The sequence below is a fragment of the Canis aureus genome, chromosome 11 (genome assembly GCF_053574225.1).
Source record: "Canis aureus isolate CA01 chromosome 11, VMU_Caureus_v.1.0, whole genome shotgun sequence".
NCBI lineage: Eukaryota > Metazoa > Chordata > Mammalia > Carnivora > Canidae > Canis > Canis aureus.
This window is the reverse complement of record NC_135621.1, coordinates 48,190,675-48,210,251: the sequence shown is the minus strand read 5'-3', so window position 1 is coordinate 48,210,251 and position 19,577 is coordinate 48,190,675. Positions and strand designations below refer to the sequence as shown.

The 19,577-nt window shown below is 55.5% G+C and overlaps 2 protein-coding genes across 2 annotated transcripts; both read left to right on the top strand.

The window, feature by feature from the left end:
* The first annotated feature begins 286 nt into the window (after positions 1-286).
* Positions 287-14,166, top strand: HAAO (3-hydroxyanthranilate 3,4-dioxygenase). The gene is made up of 10 exons (XM_077915210.1): positions 287-460; positions 2,845-2,923; positions 7,148-7,231; positions 7,487-7,593; positions 10,792-10,881; positions 11,220-11,263; positions 11,540-11,685; positions 13,385-13,453; positions 13,638-13,720; positions 13,830-14,166. Exons 1-10 carry the CDS (start codon positions 381-383, stop codon positions 13,906-13,908), a joined length of 861 nt encoding a protein of 286 aa, XP_077771336.1. The 5' UTR covers positions 287-380; the 3' UTR covers positions 13,909-14,166.
* A 796-nt stretch (positions 14,167-14,962) lies between these two features.
* On the top strand, positions 14,963-18,893 carry OXER1 (oxoeicosanoid receptor 1). Its single transcript, XM_077913214.1, has one exon. The coding sequence runs from the start codon at positions 16,938-16,940 to the stop codon at positions 18,093-18,095; it is 1,158 nt and encodes a 385-aa protein (XP_077769340.1). The 5' UTR covers positions 14,963-16,937; the 3' UTR covers positions 18,096-18,893.
* Positions 18,894-19,577: the final 684 nt, after the last annotated feature.

The following is a 19,577-nucleotide window of genomic DNA, read 5'->3' as shown; positions in this document are numbered from 1 at the left end:
CTTCCTCCCATCACGGTCGGTCTTCGGGGCCCCCGCGGGGTCCGGGCGCTAAGCCTGGGGACAGGGGACGGCGCACGACCGCGATCCAGGGAGCCCCGGCCCGGCGGGAAGCAGGGCCCCCCGACACCCCCCCCCCCCGCGCCCCGCTTCCCTCGCGCGGAGGCCGCCAGGCTGGGCAGGGGCCCCGGGGGGGCGCGGGGGCGCGGGGCGGGCGGGCCGGGGCCGAAGTCCGGGAAGGGCCCCCGCCAGGTCACGGGGGCGGCCGGGGAGGGGGAATCGCCCTGCCCTTCGGCCCCCGGGCGGCTAGTGGGCGGCTGGGCGGAGCGCACCCCTGCGACACCCGCCTGGGCACCCGCTGCGGCCGCGGCTCCCGGGCTGCCATGGCGCGTCCCGTGAGGGTGAAGACTTGGGTGGAGGAGAACCGGGCCTCCTTCCTGCCCCCGGTCTGCAACAAGCTCCTGTGAGTCCCAGGCTCGCCGGCCGCCCCCGGCCCTCTGCCCACCCCCCTCCGCCCTCACCCTCCAGCCCCCCAAGCCCGCGGAAAGGGCCGACCATCCTCTCGTGCCTTCGGAGGAGGGGGAGGGCAGGCCGTTCCGGTTCCACCACCTTCATCTGTTCCTCTTTCGGACGACTCTGCCCTGGGGATTGTGACCTTGGCTTCCGATGATGGCTGGGTGACTGGGAGTAGATGAGATGCAGATGGCAGGCCACCGCCCCTGTCCCCAGGGCTTAGAAATAGCTCTGCAACCCCCCAGGGACTCTCAGAAGTTTGGGGAGGGTGGTTTTTCCATTGCCTCAGAACTGCCCTAGAACCTGCGGGCAGAGGGTGAAGTCAGAGGATCAGCTCCTGCGGGAGAATCTGCATCCCGTGCTCTCCCCAGGCCTGTCCCTGGAGGCGGGCATGCTCTCGCAGCAGGCGCGGGCTCACCTCGGCCCACAGCACCCAGCAGGGCAGGTGGTGCTCAGCTGCAGTCTTTCTCCAGCAGACCTTCCCCGTGGCCGCTTCACCTCCCTCCCCTGCCCTCACACCTATGGCGGGGCCTGGTGTGCTCCCCAGCTCCAGGCTCACACTGCCCTGTCTGCCCAACATTCCCAATGGTGTGGCACCCCAAACCACACAGCGGCATTTGCACACCTTGGCAAAACAGAGGCCATGCCGGGTGCTCTCACCACTCACCTAGTCCTCACACCAGCTCCGTGAGGTGGGATTCTAATACGTGACTCCCCCAGTGTCCCTCAGCTAGTAGGGGCCGGGTCCAGATTCCAGCCCCTAGAAGAACTTGACTCCAAAGTCCACACTCTCCCTCTCAGCGCAGCACAGCACTATCATGGGCTCGCAGCCAGCGTCCCCCTCCCACCCCGGGGCCTCGCGACTTCTACCACTGTTGGGGCCCTCACCCCTTTCCTCCACTTCATCCCTGTGCAGCCTGGTTCTCGGTCCCCCACGGCGCCCCAACCGAGTCTCGTGCCCCTTGCTCCTCCCTAGCCCTCCAGATACCACTCTGGTTCCACCCTTGTCACCTTCACCCTGGGTGTTGCCCCTGCCTCCAGGCCCCCGCCCCAGGCCTCCAGCCTAGCCCCAGTATTAACAGGCACAAAATGCAGGCCCAGCCTTTATTCCTTCAGCACGTGTTCCCTGAGCTCAGTACTTGCCAGGCACTGTTCTGGACACTGGAGACGCAGTAGAAAACAAACTGACAGTCACTTCCTTGTAGCACTGACGTTCGGGTGAGAGGAGGCAGCCAATACTTACAACAGACAAGGAGTGGAGGCAGGCAGGCACAATGGGCCACCAGGTGGAACAGAGCCATGCCCCCAAATGCACACGCCGGGTTGGCTAGGGCTGTCAGGGAGAGTCTGCCCCAGGCCTCTCCTGGCTCCTGGTGGCTTGGTGGCAGTCTTGGCCATCCTTGGCCTCTGCTGCAGCACCCCGATCTCCATCCTCATCTTCACAGGGCACTCTCCCTGTCAGCGTGTCTGTGTCTAAATTTCCCCTTTCGATAAGGACTAGAGGCCTAGCCAATTCCAGTGTGACCTCACTGTGGCTTCACCAGTTAAATCTGCAGTGATCCTATTTCCAAATAAGGTCACATTCTAAGGTCCTGGGCATAGGACTTCAACAGATGAATTTGGGGTTGGGGGAGTCATATGAGACTGCTGGGGAGCGGTTTGAGCAGAGGAGGGACAGGATCTGGCTGAGGTACTCTAGATGATTGGCTGAAGTAGATCTTGAGTGGGCTCATTCCAGAACTTTCCGTACGTGCCTAAATTATATCCCAGTAAAGTTGACTTAAAAAAAAAAATTTCTGAGGCACCTGGCTGGCTCAGTTGAAAGCGCATGCAACTCTTGATCTCGGGGTCATGAGTTCGAGCCCCACATTGGGTGTAGAGATTACTTAAATAAAACAAAACAATAAAAACTTTCCTAGGCTCCCTGGCACACTTTAGGCCAAGATCAAACTCCTTGGCCTGTAATTAGAGATCTTGAACGAGGCCAGGGATCCTGGCTGATGAAGGGGTTGATCCACCACCACACTGCTCCTCTGTACTAGGTTAGAGGATATTGGGGACACACACACAAATACAGTGAGACAAGATGCAGAAAGACACAGGTATACATACAGTCTCTCTCACACACACGCGCACACAGAGTCTTAGATACGCACAGCTATACTGAGATGGGGGGGACAAATGTCAGAGCCTATAGGGACAATAACACAGAAACAGCCCTGTCACCTCTCCCAGGGGTACCCAGCTTCCTTCCAGGCCACCCACAGGCCCCTGGACACCTCCTGTCCTGTCCCCTGAGCTGCTTCGGGACCTCTTCCCCCTCATTCATTGCAGGCACCAGAAGCAACTCAAAGTCATGTTCATTGGAGGCCCCAACATCAGGAAGGACTACCACATTGAGGAGGGTGAGGAGGTAAGCCTGGTACTTCCCACTTCTTTAAGAGCCCTGGGGGAGGAGACACTTGCCAAGCAAGAGCTGGAGCCCGTGGACAGGAGAGGGGGTGGTCCAATGGCTGATGGATGAAGGGACACCACTGAAATCCCAGGGCAGAACTGCTGCCTGGAAGTTGTGGGCATACAGTGACAGCTCCGCCCTCTAGCACTGCTGGGGGAGCCCCAGGAAAGAGCCCTGGCTCTATAGGTCTGAGAGGGAGGGTCTCACTGCTGGGCATCGCCCCCTGGCCATCCATGTGCCAGATGAGGTGCCCTGGTCTCCTCCTCCTCAAATCTGAACATGTAAGATTGGCCTCCAAAATGAGACCCAAATACTGACAGGGACCTGGGTGCTCCACTCGGGTCCCAGGAGATGAGTTCTCTGGAAAGAGTTGGGGCTGGGAGGCCCCCTCGGTATCTAGAGGACCCAAGACACTATTTGACAGAGGAGTAGGATGAGTGGGGGGAATTTGTGCTAAATACCCTTTTGTACCTTGAATTGTGAACTGTGTTTCTGTACTATCTACCTACCCCAAGGCAAATAAACAAAAGTAAAATTAAAAGAAAAAGACCCCCATAAGGAGGGACACAGGTGGGTTTCCAGCTTTCAGGATCTCTGGTGACAAAAGATCAGTAGGGTACTGACACCCATCTTCAGGGGGCCCTGACGCAGGGGTTCAAGGTCCAGAGTCCGGTTTGGTCACCAGCCTCCACCCCCAATCCCTGGCCTCTCAGACACAGCCAGGGACTGGAGGGAGCACAGGAGAATCACTCACTCAACAAATATTTACAGAGCACCTAGTGGTGGGGGAGGTGGGCAGGGTTAGTGAGGACCCTGGGCCAGCAGGGAGCTGCCTCCCAGACACCTGCTTCTTGCCACACCTCACAGGAGACCGTTTCCCTCTGTGGCAAAAAATCAGCAGGAAAATCCAAAGCTGTGGACAGAAGACAGGGTTGGATTGGGAATGGCCACAGTGCCATGTTTAGACAAGGCTGGTTGCAAGGTTTCTCTGCTTGCCTCCATTAGCCTGAGGCCTTTCAACTTGCCTTCCAGAGGCTTCTGCTTTGTTAGCCCTGGTATCAGTGCCCACCTTTCTCATCTCATCCCCTCTTGCCTTCCCTTGGTCCCTACCACCTCTGCCCCATGCCCCCCTGTAGGATCTCCCCCAGCTGCTCTGGTGGTGTGGATGGATGCACTGAGGGGCCCAAGCCAAACAGTGGCTCAGCTAAGTGGCTGACATGAGGGCTGGCCTGAGTGGGTGGCCCCTCTCAGGAGGGACACCCAGGTGGCTGGGAGGAATTTAGCTAGAAGTGGGTGTGTGATGGCTTGTTTTCATCCTGAGGTCGGAGAGAGTACCAGCCACAGGCCCTGGGAGGCTGCAGAGCTGGGGGTCAGCATCCTCTCTGTGTCTGCCGGTCCCGGGCTGTGCAATAGCTGTCCAGGCTCCCCGCTGGGGAGACAAAAGGCATCACTGACCCAGATTTTCCTCCTCGTTGAGCTCAAGCTTCTACAACAGCCCTCCAGGTTCCCCAGCTTCACCCACCACACATACCCCATTTACCTCCTTCTCTTGGGGTGCACAGATGCAAGTAGACCTGGGCAGGGAGTCCACCAGACCTGGGCTGAAGGCTCGACCTCTTCCTGCCATGTGATCTCAGGCAGGTCACATCATGCCACCTCTCTGAGCCTGTTTCCTTGCAGCGCATGGGGACACTGGCTCCTGCCTGGTAGAAGGATTCAATATGTACAGAGTAAGCATATGCACTGGGCCTGGGGCCTGGGGCCTGGGGCAGTCAGAGTGCTTCATACACACTGACTCTCTGGACCCCGTGTGCAAGGCCTTGGAGGCCAGATTCCATTTAACATCCGCCTGAGCTGGTTTGGTGAGTCTTCTGACCAGCCCCAGGCCCCAAACATCATTTACTCCCAAATGGAACATAATTCCTTTTGGTTGACCCATGACTGTTGGGAATGCTCTGCTGTTCAGGAAACGCACCTCTGCTCCAGGCTGGGCCTGTCTCTCATCATAGGAAATGCCTCTGGGCAGAGAGACAAGACACCACTTCCTGTCTGTGTGTTTTTTTTTTTTTCTTGAGGGCTGCTGACACCTTGCAGCCTGCCTAGAAAGGGCTTGCATCTGGCCCACATCATCACTCCAGATCCCACTTTCATCCCAGCTGTCCCTGATATTTGCAGGGCCTACGAGCTATGGTCCTCTCCTTAGAACTCTCTAGGCCCTTTCCCTTCATCCATGGAAGGACCTCCTCCCTGCCCTCCCTGCCCCCCAGCACAGATGGCTTTCTCCCAACTAGTGGGGTGGAGCATGATTATCACAGAATTGTGCTTAATAGGTTTTTTTATTTGTTTTAAATAACTTGCCTGGGTTTTTTTTTTTTAAATAATAAAAGTAAATATTGTCTATTGTAGAAAACAGGCAAAATAAAGAAAAAACAAATGTATTCATAATAGAAAAGACATTGTATTCATAATACTAACACTCAGGAGACCCACTGTGAACACTGTCCGCATTTGTACACGTATCCCTGCATAATTAGAATCCTGCAGGGTCATGGTTTTGAATCTTGCTTTAACATGAATTTAGCATTTCCCATTTTTCCATTTTATTAAGTCACTCAAAAATGTAGTTTTAATAGCTACCTAATGTTCTGCATTTGGACTCAATCATAAAATAGTGGCATTTCCTCTATTGTTAGCATTACTGTTGCTACTCCTGCCATCGCTAATATTAATAGCTAGAGGTTTATTGAGTGCTATGTGCCAGGTACACGCTGCTCAATGTCCCAGGCTGACATCACAGCAACATTCTAATTAGATACTGTCATTTTATAGGGGAGGAATTGGAGGCGCAGAAAGACTAACTGAATTGACGAGGGGTACATGGGGCCCTGGCTGAGCTGAGGGCCAGGCGACCCTGCGGTCTGTGCATTTAGCTGATGCACTGAGATCAAACAGCCACATACGCCTCCACTCCAGGAGGCAGGTGCATCTCTGGTTCGCTGCAGCCGCCTTCCCAGAGACAGAAACGCAAGGTCAAGAGTGCAAGGTGGCCAGTTGTCCCGGTTTGCCCTGGACTTGCCTGATTTCAGCACTGACGGGCCTGCCTCCCTAGAAGCCCCTCAGGCCACCCCACGGGGTGGGAGCGCAGGAAGTTCTTCCTGCCAGTTGCCACATTGCCCTTCACAGGGGTTGTGTCAGCTTGCCCCTCGTGGCAGACCGTAAAGCCACATTTCTCTAGTTTCCCGGAGCTTGGCTTGATTTCTCCTAGTAGGTAACTGTGACAAGAACCTCTAACTCCTTAGAGGTTAATAATAATGATTATTATTAATAACACCCCTTCAGCTATTTGGCTGGAGCTTGGAACACCCATGCGGTGTGTGACTGGTGGAGAGACGGTGTGTCTGCCTCCTGCCAGTGCCGTGGGGTGATCTCAGTAAACACATTATTTAGGAATTTAGGATGGAATAGGAAAAACGTATGGGGATCCCCAGGGAGAGAGCAGGAGGCCAGCACTGCCGGCCCCGCGGTCCCCACCCAGCCCGCTCCCAGGGTCAGCCGTTTACGCAGCCCACCTCCAAAGGCATTTGGACAGACCCCGCCCTGCCCCGGCGGGGGCTTCACGGTGGCCAGAGGAGCCAGCACATGCTCCTGAGCTACACCAGACTCCAGTCCCAAGTGCAGCTCCAGGACTAACTGTGTGACCTTGGGCAAGTTGTTTCACTCTGAGCCTCGGTGGGGTTTTTGTTTGTTTGTTAATTTTCTACAGAATGGGGCTACTAATACCTTTAGAGGCTGTTGCAAACCTTTGCCCTCTGATAATGTAGAGGAGGGTGCTCGCCCAGCCCCTGGGGCCCAGGGGCGTTTGTCCCTACCGGACGGAGGGCCTCGCTGAATTTCCCAGCGGGCATCTCAGCCAGCCTCCTGCCCCCTCACCAGGTACCAAGCGTTATGTCCTGGGTACTCCGGTCATCACTCGCGTGTCAAGATGTGATCCTGTGTGTCCCCAGCACTCCAGCCTGTAGCATGTGACAGGGGAGGCTGGGGTCTCGGAGCCCGAGTGACAGAAGTGCTCATAAAGGCCTTCGGGAAGTTTCTCGGTTTCGGGGTCAGAATTCAGGCCCAGGACATGGAAGAGGGAGAGGGAGGGCGCAGGGCCTGAGCCTGTCCCACTGTCCTGTCCCCCAGGTGTTTTACCAGCTCGAAGGCGACATGGTTCTCCGAGTCCTGGAGCGCGGGCAACACCGGGATGTGACCATTCGGCAGGGGGAGGTGAGGCCGGGCCTCCTGCTGGGAGGTGAAGGACCCGGGAGCGGGGACCTGCTGTCCACTCGCGCTGGCTTTGTGTGGACTGTGTCCTCCTGTGAACTGGCCATCCTGGCACCCTGGCGTCCCCTCCCGCTCCGGGCTCGAGGCCAGCAGAGAGGCGGGCTGGGCTGCTGGACCCCGGGGTGGGCCGGGGAGGCCAGGACGCTGCGGGCACCAAGGTGTCTGGAGGGGGTCGCAGCCCTGTCCCCACCCCTGCAGATATTCCTCCTGCCGGCTGGCGTACCCCACTCTCCACAGAGGTTTGCTGACACCGTGGGACTGGTCATTGAACGCAGGCGGCTGGAAACGGAGCTGGATGGGCTCAGGTAAACGCGCCTTGTCTGGGGGGCCTGGGGCAGAGACAGGGGCAAGCAGTAGGCCCCAGATAGACCCGAGGAAGCACTGGCTGGCCACGGACAGGGTGGGAGGCCGGGCACATCCCGTGGTTGCCGGCTAACGGGGACGGGTTAGGGGCGGCGGTGGCATGGATTTGATGACGGCGGTCAGGAGGCATGTCCTCTGTGACTCCCTGGAAGCCCACTCAGCCTGAAGGCCTTCTGGCTGGGACCAGAACCTGGGCTTCCTGCACCGAGGTCTGCAGGGAGTTGTGCTGGGGGGTCGCCAAAGCCAGACCCCCCTGGCCTGGGAGCCGGGAACCCTGCGGCTCCTCCCAGCCTCCGACCCCAGGGCTTATTCAGTCTCTGCCAGGAGGCCCTCAGCTTGTTCCTCTAACCCAGATCATTCCACATACAACACTAACATGAGTATGACACTGGCTAGGGTACCAGGTAGATGCTTCCAGTGCATCTATCCATCTAACCCACACAGGGATCCTGAGGGGCAGGCACTGCTGTCATCTCTACAGATAGGAAGACTGTGCACAGAGATGTTGAGTTTGCTAGAAAGCAGCAGAGCTGGCATTGTAGGGAAATGGGGAGTCAGGATCAGGACAATCTAGATAGGAGTATGGGTGAGCATCAGTGTGGGTTAGCAGGGGCACTCTTTCCAGAGCTGAGTTCCCAGTGGGTTCCAGTCAGTCACCCACTTATTATCTGATGCAGCCTGTGGCTCCAAGGGACACGGATTTTCCCAAAAGCTAAACTATTTTTTGTATTTTTTTTAAATTAAGAAAATTAAAATTTCTCGCCAAGTTCCTGAGATCAGAATCCTTTGCCCCCGATCTCCCGTTATGATGGATATTTTTTTTAATTTATTTTTTATTGGTGTTCAATTTACTAACATACAGAATAACCCCCAGTGCCCGTCACCCATTCACTCCCACCCCCCGCCCTCCTCCCCTTCTACCACCCCTAGTTCGTTTCCCAGAGTTAGCAGTCTTTATGTTCTGTCTCCCTTTCTGCTATTTCCCACACATTTCTTCCCCCTTCCCTTATATTCCCTTTCACTATTATTTATATTCCCCAAATTAATGAGAACATATAATGTTTGTCCTTCTCCGACTGGCTTACTTCACTCAGCATAATACCCTCCAGTTCCATGATGGATATTTTTTAACACTTGCCTTCTTTCTAATCACCAAAGCCATGCACATTCCATCTTGAAATCAGGAAAAGTAAAAGAAAGCAAATAAACAAGGTTAAAACTGTTAGGAAGAGGGACAATGCTGTGGAAGGTGAATGATACCTCAATAAAACAAAATGAACAATAATAAAGGGTAAACAAACAAAAAAAAACCCGTCATCTTACCAGTTCAACCTAACAAAGCTGTTAACCTCCATCTTGCCTCTTTTCTTTTTTTAAATTTTTATTTATTTATAATAGTCACACATACACACAGAGAGAGAGAGGCGCAGAGACACAGGCAGAGGGAGAAGCAGGCTCCATGCACCGGGAGCCCGATGTGAGATTCGATCCCGGGTCTCCAGGATTGCGCCCTGGGCCTAAGGCAGGCGCTAAACCACTGCGCCACCCAGGGATCCCTTGCCTCTTTTCTATCCATATCTTGCAGCACTGCAGTGTTAGCAAGCACAGGGTTGAATTTTGCTTTTTTTTTTTTTTTCCTTAAAAAACTCATGAGGATTTCTTATACAATTCGGTGTTTTTCAAAAACACCATGGTAAACTAACCTACTGTTGTAGAAACAGATGTCTGGTGCCCAATTCCAAAATAAATCTTTCACATGGGGCTTTATGAAAGGAGTCTTTAGTGACAGAGTGGACACTATCCTCAATAACATTTTTAAAAAGATATTTATTTATTTATTCATTCATTCATTCATTCATTTCTTAATAGAGAGAGAGTGTGCACACGTACACGTGGGGGAGAGAGGCAGAGGGAGGGGAAGAGAGAAACAGACTCCACGCTGAGTACAGAGCCAAATGCAGGGCTTGATCTCAACCTCGAGATCATGACCTGAGCCAAAATCAGGAGTCAGTTGCTCAACTGACTGAGCCACCCAGGCCCCACCCCTGTCCTCAATAACATTTTTACAGCAAATTCAATAATGAATTTCATTGGCTGCTTTTGACCTTTTTTTTTTTTTAAGACTTTATTTTTAAGTGATCTTTACACCCAGTGTGGGGCTTGAACCCACAACCCAGAGATCAAAAGTCACACACTCCAGTGACAGCCAGCTAGGAGTCCCTGGCTGCTTTTGACCTTCAATAAAAGCCAGGGACTCAGCATTAAAATGCCACTCTGAAGGCAAGCTTTCTGGTGGCCAGCTCCATCCCTGGATAGAACTTAACATGAGCTATATGTCTGTAAACTACGTCCCATTAGCAAGACCACTTCTTTTTTGAGGGGAGGAGTTGAAAAAGATGAAGCGGGCCTGGCCCTGGGAGCTGACATTCAGTCAACAGGAGTGCTGCACACCCCAGGGGCCTGAGGCACGGCCCCCATCTGCCAGCAGAGGAACTCCCTGAGCCAGGCTGGGGCTTGGGTGAGCTTCCGAGAGTCTCCTGGAGGCTATGTGTACATGCACATGGGCTTTCATCCAGAGGAGAGGCCCTAGCACTTTGTTCCAATTATTGAAGGCACCCATGACCCCTAAAGGAACAGAATCTGTCATCTGGGGCTATCTTCTGCATGCGGATTCTGTAAGATTCCTTGCCCTCTGATCTAGAGCTCCAGCAGGCAGGCGGAGCATCCAGCCACAGGCCCTATATTCAGGCTCAGCTTCAGCTTCCTCTTTGGGGAAACGAAGACCATCATTACTGATGTCTGTGTTTCTAAGACTGTCTTGGGTCTGTCCTACTCCCATCACTTCCAAGCTGTGGAATCCCTGCCAAATTACCCAGCTTCTCTGAACCTCAGAGTTCTATCCACTTTGTAAATGGTCAAGTTTGGGGAACCAGGAATGCATATGGGGTTGATAATAGCCCCCCTACTTTGGGGCCTACAGTGCTTCTGGGAGAGCCAGGTGGGGGTGAGCAAGCATTGGCCACTAGCTTATGCTAACAGGGTGAAGCAGGCAGCCAGCTCTGCGGGGCTAGCCAGGGTCCAGACTTCCACTTGAGGCTACCCAGGTGGGGAGCTGGGTGGCCTGTCCTTTGCTTCGGCAGGTACTACGTTGGAGACACCATGGATGTCCTGTTTGAGAAGTGGTTCTACTGCGAGGATCTTGGCACACAGCTGGCCCCCATCATCCAGGAGTGAGCCTCCAGTCCAGCCCCTCTGCTTGCTCTCTGATGCCCCCTGCCCTGGCTGGGTGGGGGGCAGACCCATCCCAGCAGTGCTCTGTGGCAGTACCACCCACACTGGGGCTTGGGATGAGGGAGGGGAGCATGCCCCTCCTAGGGTGAGAGGACAGGGGACTGCTCCATGGGGCTGGAGTGGGGGGATGGTGGACCTACATGGAGCTGTGTAGGGCCCCATGAGTGTGTGGGCTCCTGTACCTAAGAGTGTATGAGTGTGCGTGTCCCTGTGTGTCTCTCTGGCCACTCATTCGGGAACACTGGCCACTGGTCCTCCTCCCCATCTCTCCCTGCAGGTTCTTCAGCTCTGAGCAGCACAAAACAGGAAAACCCATCCCTGGTGAGCTCCCTGGAAACCTCCTTTCCCCCTCCCTCTACTCTGCTTTCCCAGAATAGCATGGGTCTTGGCCCAAGGTACCAGTCTCCTTTTGAGTACCTTGCCTAGTACTCAAGGTATGAGATAATGATACCAAAGAGCATCCCCCACGTGGCTGCTTGATGCTTGAGCTGGATCCAGAGCCCATCCTGGTGATTCAGAACTGGGTCCTTTGGGTCTGCTGGGGCTCTGGGTGGGCTGGGCCAGAGGCCACTGACGCAGCCTATGCTGTGGGTGCAGACCAGCTGCTCAAGGAACCACCATTCCCCCTGAGCACACGATCTGTCATGGAGCCCATGTCCTTGGAAGCCTGGCTGGATGGCCACCGCAGACAGCTGCAGGCAGGCACACCCCTCAGCCTGTTTGGGGACAACTATGAGACACAGGTAATTAAGCCCTGGGCCACCCAGGGCATCAACCCAGCAGCCCTAAGAAATGGGAACTAATCACTCACACATACACGCAGGAGCACACACACACACAGTTTCAGAGGTTGTGTCACCAGCAGAGGCCTTCCTGTTTCCTCTGACTCAGAAAGTGATGGCTTTGCTATGTGTGGAGGCTATGTGGTCTCGAGCAGGCTTTCTTTGCCTTCAGAGTAGGGGGTTCCCCCCTCCACTGACCAATTCCTGGGAGTCTAGAGTTATCCTTCTACTAGGAATTCCTGAACTTTTGGCCAATCTTAGCCTGGGGAACCAGAAGGAAGAGAGGTGCCTGGGGGTGAAGGTTGGGTAGAGAGGTGCACAGAGAGAGACCCACCCTACAAAGTTGGCCTTCTTTCATTCAACATTTATTGAATGCCTAGTATCTTCCAGGCTTTGGTAGGAAAATAAGAGTCACTGCCTCAAAGAGTATATGGTCTGATAAATAGACAAGTTAATCAACAATTACCACAATCATGTGGCATGTTATTTGGTAAGAGAAGCTTCAGAAAGCCATAGGATAATAAAGGAGGAACCGAGACTGAGAGGGAAGTCAGGGAAGACTTCCTAGAGGAGGTGATGTATAAGTTGCGTTTTAAAGCAAATAATAGGGATTTGCAAAAGGAAGAAAAGGAGGCTGAGAGAACATTCCAGGTAAGAGAGCAGCATGAGTAAAGGCATGGAAGCTTGAAATAGCCTGGCACTGCAAGTAGCTGAGGTGGGCAGGAGCCAGGGCAGGCGAGTGGGGGCAGCAGGCACCACTGCTGGATGGCAGGAGTAGCAGGCAGTGCCCAGGTCCTGACAGGTTCCGACGGTTCTCCTGGGCTTGCTTGCGCTTTACTATTTGCCACTGCACATCCCTTGCAGTTTGAATGAGACGCCCTCCCGGAGGGATGCTCACGGGGTACACACCTGCCCTGAAAGGCCTGGCCTGTAGACACCCGAGCTTACACAGGGTGGTGAAAGCGGGTGCACACCACGAAGCCCCTCGCAGCCCTTCACGGCCATGGCATTCAGCCCCGAGCTGGCCTTGGGGTCCTGCCGTCTGCCTCTTGCACACACCTGCTCCCACCTGCTTCAGTTTACGCGAACAGATACCTACTGAGTCCCACTCTGGGCCAGCAGGAGCGCCGCCCGCACACTACTGCCAGGCTGATGCAGATCAAGGCGGCTCATCCCCTCTCATCTCCCTCCTCCTCCTCAGGCCAGAATCTCATGGAAGAAGGCAGGTGGGCACTCTTTGGGAAACTATGTGTGTCTGTGATACATGAGGCCACACTAAGCCATGCACACACAAGTGCCTGTGTCCTGAGTGTGCCCCTGGCAGTCATGCCTTCATATGGGTCGGGTCAGCAGTTGTAGTGATGGGAGCAGAGCAATCCGATGTGCATGTGCGTGTAGGGCAGGCATGCGTGGTCCTGGATGGCAGGCAGGCAGCACTGCTCATCATGGGAGTGGCAGGGAGGCCTGCAGCCTGGCAGCTTTCCTCTCCAAGTCCTGGTCTTGATTCAATCTACACATGAAGATTAGGCTGTGCCTGGTTCTTTTTTTTTTTTTTTTTTTTTGTGCCTGGTTCTATGGGCCTGGTGTCTGGGCGCCAGGGTCAAGGCCATCTCCAGTGTGGGGCTGAAGCACCAGAAAGATGTATGTCACTTCCTACCAGGTGATCGTCCATGGACAGGGCAGCAGCAAACACCCAGGACAGGACGTGGATGTGTGGCTGTGGCAGTTGGCAAGTGGGACCCCTGGGAGAGGGTGGCATGTCCTCCTGCCCACAAGCCCCAGGCTGCTCCTGGGCCTTGGATTCCCAGAGCCTGATTTGGTTCCCAGGGCCTCCTTGTCAAGATTCAGGGACACCTGGACAGGTGTTGAGGTCTAACAGCCTTCATTCCTACTCTCCTGTTCCTCTTTCCCAGGAGGGCTCCTCTATGGTGACGATGGGGGAACAGCATCTGAGCCTGGCCCCAGATGACAGCCTTCTGGTGCCAGCCGGGAACGCGTGAGTGCACAGAAGGACCCTCTCTCTCCCCTGGCTGTGGGACCACCCTCCTTTCCCTGGGATCCTCAGGGCCCACCTGTCTGACCCCTGCCCACCTGTGTCTCCGCAGGTATGCCTGGGAGCGAGGGCGAGGCTCTGTGGCCCTGGCTGTGACCCAGGACCCCACGCGCAAGAAGCCCCTGGGCTGATCCTCCTGGTGTGGCCCTGAAGCAGCCACAGTGTCCCCCCCATCACTCCCCTACCCTCTCTGCTTCTGCACATACTGCTGCTGAGCCACTCAGTGTCCCCAGCGCTGAGCCCTGGGCATCACCATCCACCCTCCTCTGGTCCTCTCAGCCGAGAGGCTGGGCTGCTCTTCATCCCTCTGTCCCCACAGGCTCAGCGCAGCATTTGCCTGCCACCGAGAAGGCCCCCAATAAAGGCTTCCTGGTGGACAAACACCTGTACATCTGCATGCATATCAATGGCAGACCCCATGTGCTCCTGTGACTCTGTGTGTGTGTGTGTGTGTGTGTGTGTGTGTGTCAGGGGCACCACGTCAATGTAGACATGTGGACCATCTGTTATTGGGTGTCTCTACTTGTAACGGGGGCTCCCTTCACTGTGTGTGTGGCCCATCCATTCAGACTCCTGTGCATGTCCTGGGGGCACAGCTCATAGCGTCCCTCTACCTCTTGATCTTTCCCATTTATTCTTTTTATGTGACTTTTATTTTTTTAGAGGTTTTACTTATTCATGAGAGACAGAGAGAGAGGCAGAGATACTAGCAGAGGGAGAAGCAGGCTCCATGCGGGGAGCCCGATGTGGGAGATCCCAGGACCCCGGGGTCACGCCTTGGGCCAAAGGGAGATGCTCAACCACTGAGCCACTCAGGTGCCCTTTTTATGTGACTTTTATTTATTTTATTTTATTTTATTTTATTTTATTTTATTTTATTTTATTTTATTTTATTTTATTTTATTTTATTATTTTTTTATTTATTCATGAGAGACAGAGAGAGAGGCAAGGACACAGGCAGAGGGGGAAGCAGGCTCCATGCAGGGAGCCCGATGCAGGACTCCATCCTGGGTCACCAGGATCATGCCCTAGGCCGAAGGCAGCACCAAACCGCTGAGCCACCCAGGCTGCCCTTATATGACTTTTAAATATAGCACCTGTTAGGTTTTCTTCCCAGCAAAAAGTGATGTGTATTAATTGCAGAAAACAAAAATACTTTTTTTTTTTTTTTTTTTTTTTAGAAAACAAAAATACTTAAAAACACAGGATCCACCCCACCCCTGAGTTAACCCATGTTAGCACATGAAGATCATGATAACCAAAGCTGGCAGCAGGGCGGATGTCTGCTCCCCTGCTAGGTACAGGCGCCGTGTCCAAAGACTCAGATGGCTCCTGGGCACACTTCGGAGTCCAGGAGTGCTGGGAGCCCCAGAGGCAGCAGTGGGTAGAGACAAAACCTGGAGCCTACAGTGGAGATCAGAGCTCGGTTTCCTGGGACTTCAGGGAGAAATCCAGAAGGGGTCACATGTGCGAGTAATGGAAGCTGGATCTGGATGGGTAGGTCCCCGGTTAGAGTCAAAGCTTCCTCTGGAAACGGTGGGATCTACACCCTGCCTTCCCCCACTGCAGCCTGGCAGCTCACTGTTTTGATTTGCTCCACTGGAGGGCAGATGGGAACCTGGCTTTCTGAAAGGGCTTTCCTCCTAAGGGGTGTCAGGGGCTGCACCCACCTCTCCACCCCTAAGGCATTCCTCTCCTAATCCAGAAACCCTGCAAGGTGCCCCAGATTCCCGCAGCCCAGGACGTGAAGGCAGAGGCTGTTGAGAACTAGGGCTGCAGGAGCCGAGGACACGGGAATGTCCCAGGGAGGTCCCTGCACGGGGCCAGGCAGCCATGACAAGACAAGATTGTCCCTCGTGCCCAGGGCAGACCTAACCTGAGAAAATAATGAAAATTAGATCTGCTGTTTTTCTGAACATTAGCTCTGTGCTAGAGAATTCCCTAAGAGGTTTAGGAAACAAGCAGCTGTTTTCCAAACAAGGCCTGTCTGCATTCAGAGCTCAGGTTGGTGGTCTCACCACCCTACACCTCGTGGTCACAGCCTGTCCCAGTCTGTCTCCCTCAGCCTCGGCCCGACGGGAGTCCAGGACGGAGGAGAGGCCCAGAGGCTCTGAGAGGGAAAGAGGCCAACAGTCCCTGTGCCTAAAGCCCAGCTGGCGAGGCGGGTCTTGTCAGGTCCTACAGCCTGGAACTGCAGCCTCCCTTGGTGCTGTCCCAGGTCGTCGGGAGCCTGCGGCCCCATGGGCTCCTGAGAACGCCTCGCAGTGGACAGCAGGACTTGCGTCTTGTCTGAAGACAGCCCTGGCCTCTACTGCCCTGTCTGTAGCGAAGGGCGGGTGGGGATAGGTGGAGCGGACGGTGGACGGGGCATTTCAGAGGCTCTCAGGATTGTTCTGTCTGGGGGAGAAGCCCCTGGTCCCAGGTCAGTAGAAACTGGCAGGGGAGCCCTCCACGGGTGGAGGCCTTTCGTGGTGCACATGGACTTCAGGCCACCGGGGATCTGGGAGTAACTACAGCAGGCTGACGGGCCGCCAACAGGCTTATTCCACGAGGCCGTGAGCACCACGGTCCCCGTGTCGGCTGGACTGGGACGATGTCCTGTTGGCTCCACACTCCCTGCTGCCGGGGCTGGTGCGGGCAGGGAGGCAGCCGCTCAGTCTGTCCATATGATGGGGGTAAGTAAGGGAGTATAGGGCAGCCTGCGTGATGCCGAGAGCTATGGGTGGCCAGGACCAGCTCCAGCCTCCAGGCAAGCAAATGTGTGACCCCTCAGGGCTGCAGACACTCTTCCCCACCTCACCCCAGCTGGGCCTCCCTCCCACCTCAGGGTCTCCCTGGGCCTCTGTTTCACCCCTGCTGAGCCCTGTTCTCCTCCTCTGCCAGGGGCAGCACAGACTCCCCCCACCCCCCTTCAGCAACCTCTCTGGCCAGGTCACTCAGTGGTGGGGGCAGGAAGAGGGGAAGGAGGGCTGAAGGTGTTCCCCTTTGCCTGTAAACAGAAATGCTGGGTGTTTCTCAGTGGCTGCAAAGATGCTGATGAAAACCCCAGGATATTGAGTCATTGTGGTGGCCAGCTGATAGCATCATTCCACTTTGCCCTGAACGAGACGCAGGGTAGGAAGCCTGGAAGCTTCTCTCAGGTCCATGGCCCGAGCAGCCCATGGAATCTCATAACCTGAGCTCTTCCTCTCCCCTCCTTTCCCTCCCTCCCTCCACTCTCCCTGCCTCCCTCCCCCCCTCCCTCCCTCCCCTCCTGTCTTCAACTCCTTCTGCCTTCACCACAGACTTGGGGGCCCCCGGAGAGGCCTTGGGTTCCTGCCTCCCAGCCTCCTCCCACATGGTGTCTGCCTTCCTGGCGCCAATCCTGGGTGTGGAGTTTGTCCTGGGCCTGCTGGGCAACAGCTTGGCTCTCTTCATCTTCTGCTTCCACACGCGGCCCTGGACTTCCAACACGGTGTTCCTGGTCAGCCTGGTCGTTGCTGACTTTCTCCTGATCATCAACCTGCCCCTGCGCGTGGACTACTACTTCCTGCACGAGCACTGGCGCTTCGGAGCCACCATCTGCAAGCTCAACCTCTTCATGCTGTCCACCAACCGCTCGGCCAGCGTGGTCTTCCTCACGGCCATCGCCCTCAACCGCTACCTGAAGGTGGTGTGGCCCCACCACGTGCTGAGCCAGGTGTCCGTGTGGGCTGCCGCCAAGGTGGCCGCGGGGCTCTGGGGGAGCATCCTGCTCCTCAACGGGCACCTGCTCCTGGCCGCCTACACCGACCACTCCTGCCTCAGTTACCGACTGGGAGCAAAGCCCTCGGCCTCAGTCCGCTGGCACCAGGCACTGTTCCTGTTGGAATTCTTCCTGCCGCTGGCGCTCATCCTCTTTGCCATCGTGAGCATCGGGCTTACCATCTGGCGCCGCAGCCTGGGTGGCCAGGCGGGCCCGCAGAGAGCCGTGCGCATGCTGGCCGTGGTGGTGGCTGTCTACACCGTCTGCTTCTTGCCCAGCGTCATCTTCGGCTTGGCTTCCATGGTGGCCTTCCGCCTGCGCGCCTGCCACGCCCTGGCCGTGTGCACACAGCTCTTCCATGGCTCCCTGGCCTTCACCTACCTCAACAGTGTCCTGGATCCTGTGCTCTACTGCTTCTCCAGCCCCAGCTTCCTCCGCCAGACCCGGGCCCTGCTGGGCCTCTCCCAGGGCTGGCAGGGCCCAGCGAGTGACGAGAGCTCCTACCAGCCCTCCGCCCGGCGCTGGGGGACCTCCAGGAAGGCGAAGGCTACGGACAAGCTACGGGAGGTCCGGCTGGAGGGCCCACTAGAGTAAGAAGCACCCCTCTCCCCCATCCCAGGACTGGCGGTTAACGGAGCCGCAGGAGTAAGGATGGCCTGGCTCTGACCTAGAGGGATAAGGTTGCCAGCACAGGGTGCTCAACCAACTGGACATCTGTAGGAGCCAAGTGGGTGGCAGGGGAAGGGAAGGGAAGGAAGGGGAAGGGGAAGGGGAAGGGGAAGGGGAAGGGGAAGGGGAAGGGCCTTGACCTTCCAGAGTAGTGTGTCCCAGACGACATCCCCAGAGCACAGGGAAGAGCACGATGGCAGGTGGAGATAGGCAGGGGCTGCGGCAGCTCCACTCCAGGCCAAGGGCCACACGGCTGCCCAGTCCAGGGGCCAGAATGGGTTGATTGTGAGGGCACAAGTCCTGCTTTGGAAATTGGACAGCCATGTTTTCTGCCATCTCCAAATTCTCCCTTTCAATGCTAATTAACTTCCTTTTGAAAATGCAGTCTTGGGGCACCTGGGTGGCTCAGTCGTTAAGTGTCTGCCTTTGGCTCAGGTCATGATCCCAGTGTCCTGGGACGGAGCCCCCCTGCATCCCGCATAGGGCTCCCTGCTCAGCGCGGGATCTGGTCCCTATGTCTCTCACTTTCTCTCTCAATAAATAAAATCTTGGGCAGCCCTGGTGGCGCAGCGGTTTGGCACCGCCTGCAGCCTGGGGTGTGATCCTGGAGACCCGGGTTCGAGTCCCACATCGGGCTCCCTGCATGGAGCCTGCTTCTCCCTCTGCCTGTGTCTCTGCCTCTCTCTCTGTGTGTCTATGAATAAATAAATAAAATCTTAAAAAATAAAATAAAATAAATAAGTAAATAAAATCTTAAAAAAGAAAGAAAAAAAGAAAGAAAATGCAAGCTTGCCTCAGCTGTTCTAAGAAAAACCAAAAAAATGTCTTTGGGCCCATCTGGCCCTGGGGTCAATAGGATTCAAAGTGAGTGCCCCAAGATGAAGGGGATCTCTGATGACAGTGAAGAGACCACTCAGGACATCATACTTCCACATTGCCCCTGGAGCCCTGCAGTATCCTTCTAGGCAGAATGCTTTTCCGGGCCATAGGAAGGGCAGCTCATCTGGATCCCTGGGAGACCCCTGCTCCTCTCTGCAGTCCCCTTCTGCAGTCCTTCAGGTCTTGCCCAGGGCACCCAGAACCCACCGTGCTCTCCCCTGGGACAACAAGCTCTTTCACCCATTAAGTTACCTGCTCCATCCAGGTCAGGCTCCTGGCTCAGCTCAGGTTCCCTCCCACGACTTTCCTCAGCCCCGAGTACCCTTCCCTGGCCTTGGAACCTGTGGTGCCTGTAACCTGACCAGGACAGGACCTTGGCAGAGGACAGGGGCCTCAGAGTCACAGGGCTGGAACTGGTTCTCCACTCTTCACCTCAGCCTCAGGCCTCTAGATCTCAGGTAGAGGGTCTGATAAGGGGACCAAATCTCCTTTCCCCAATTCCCTTTGGAGTTTTAATCTAAATCCAAT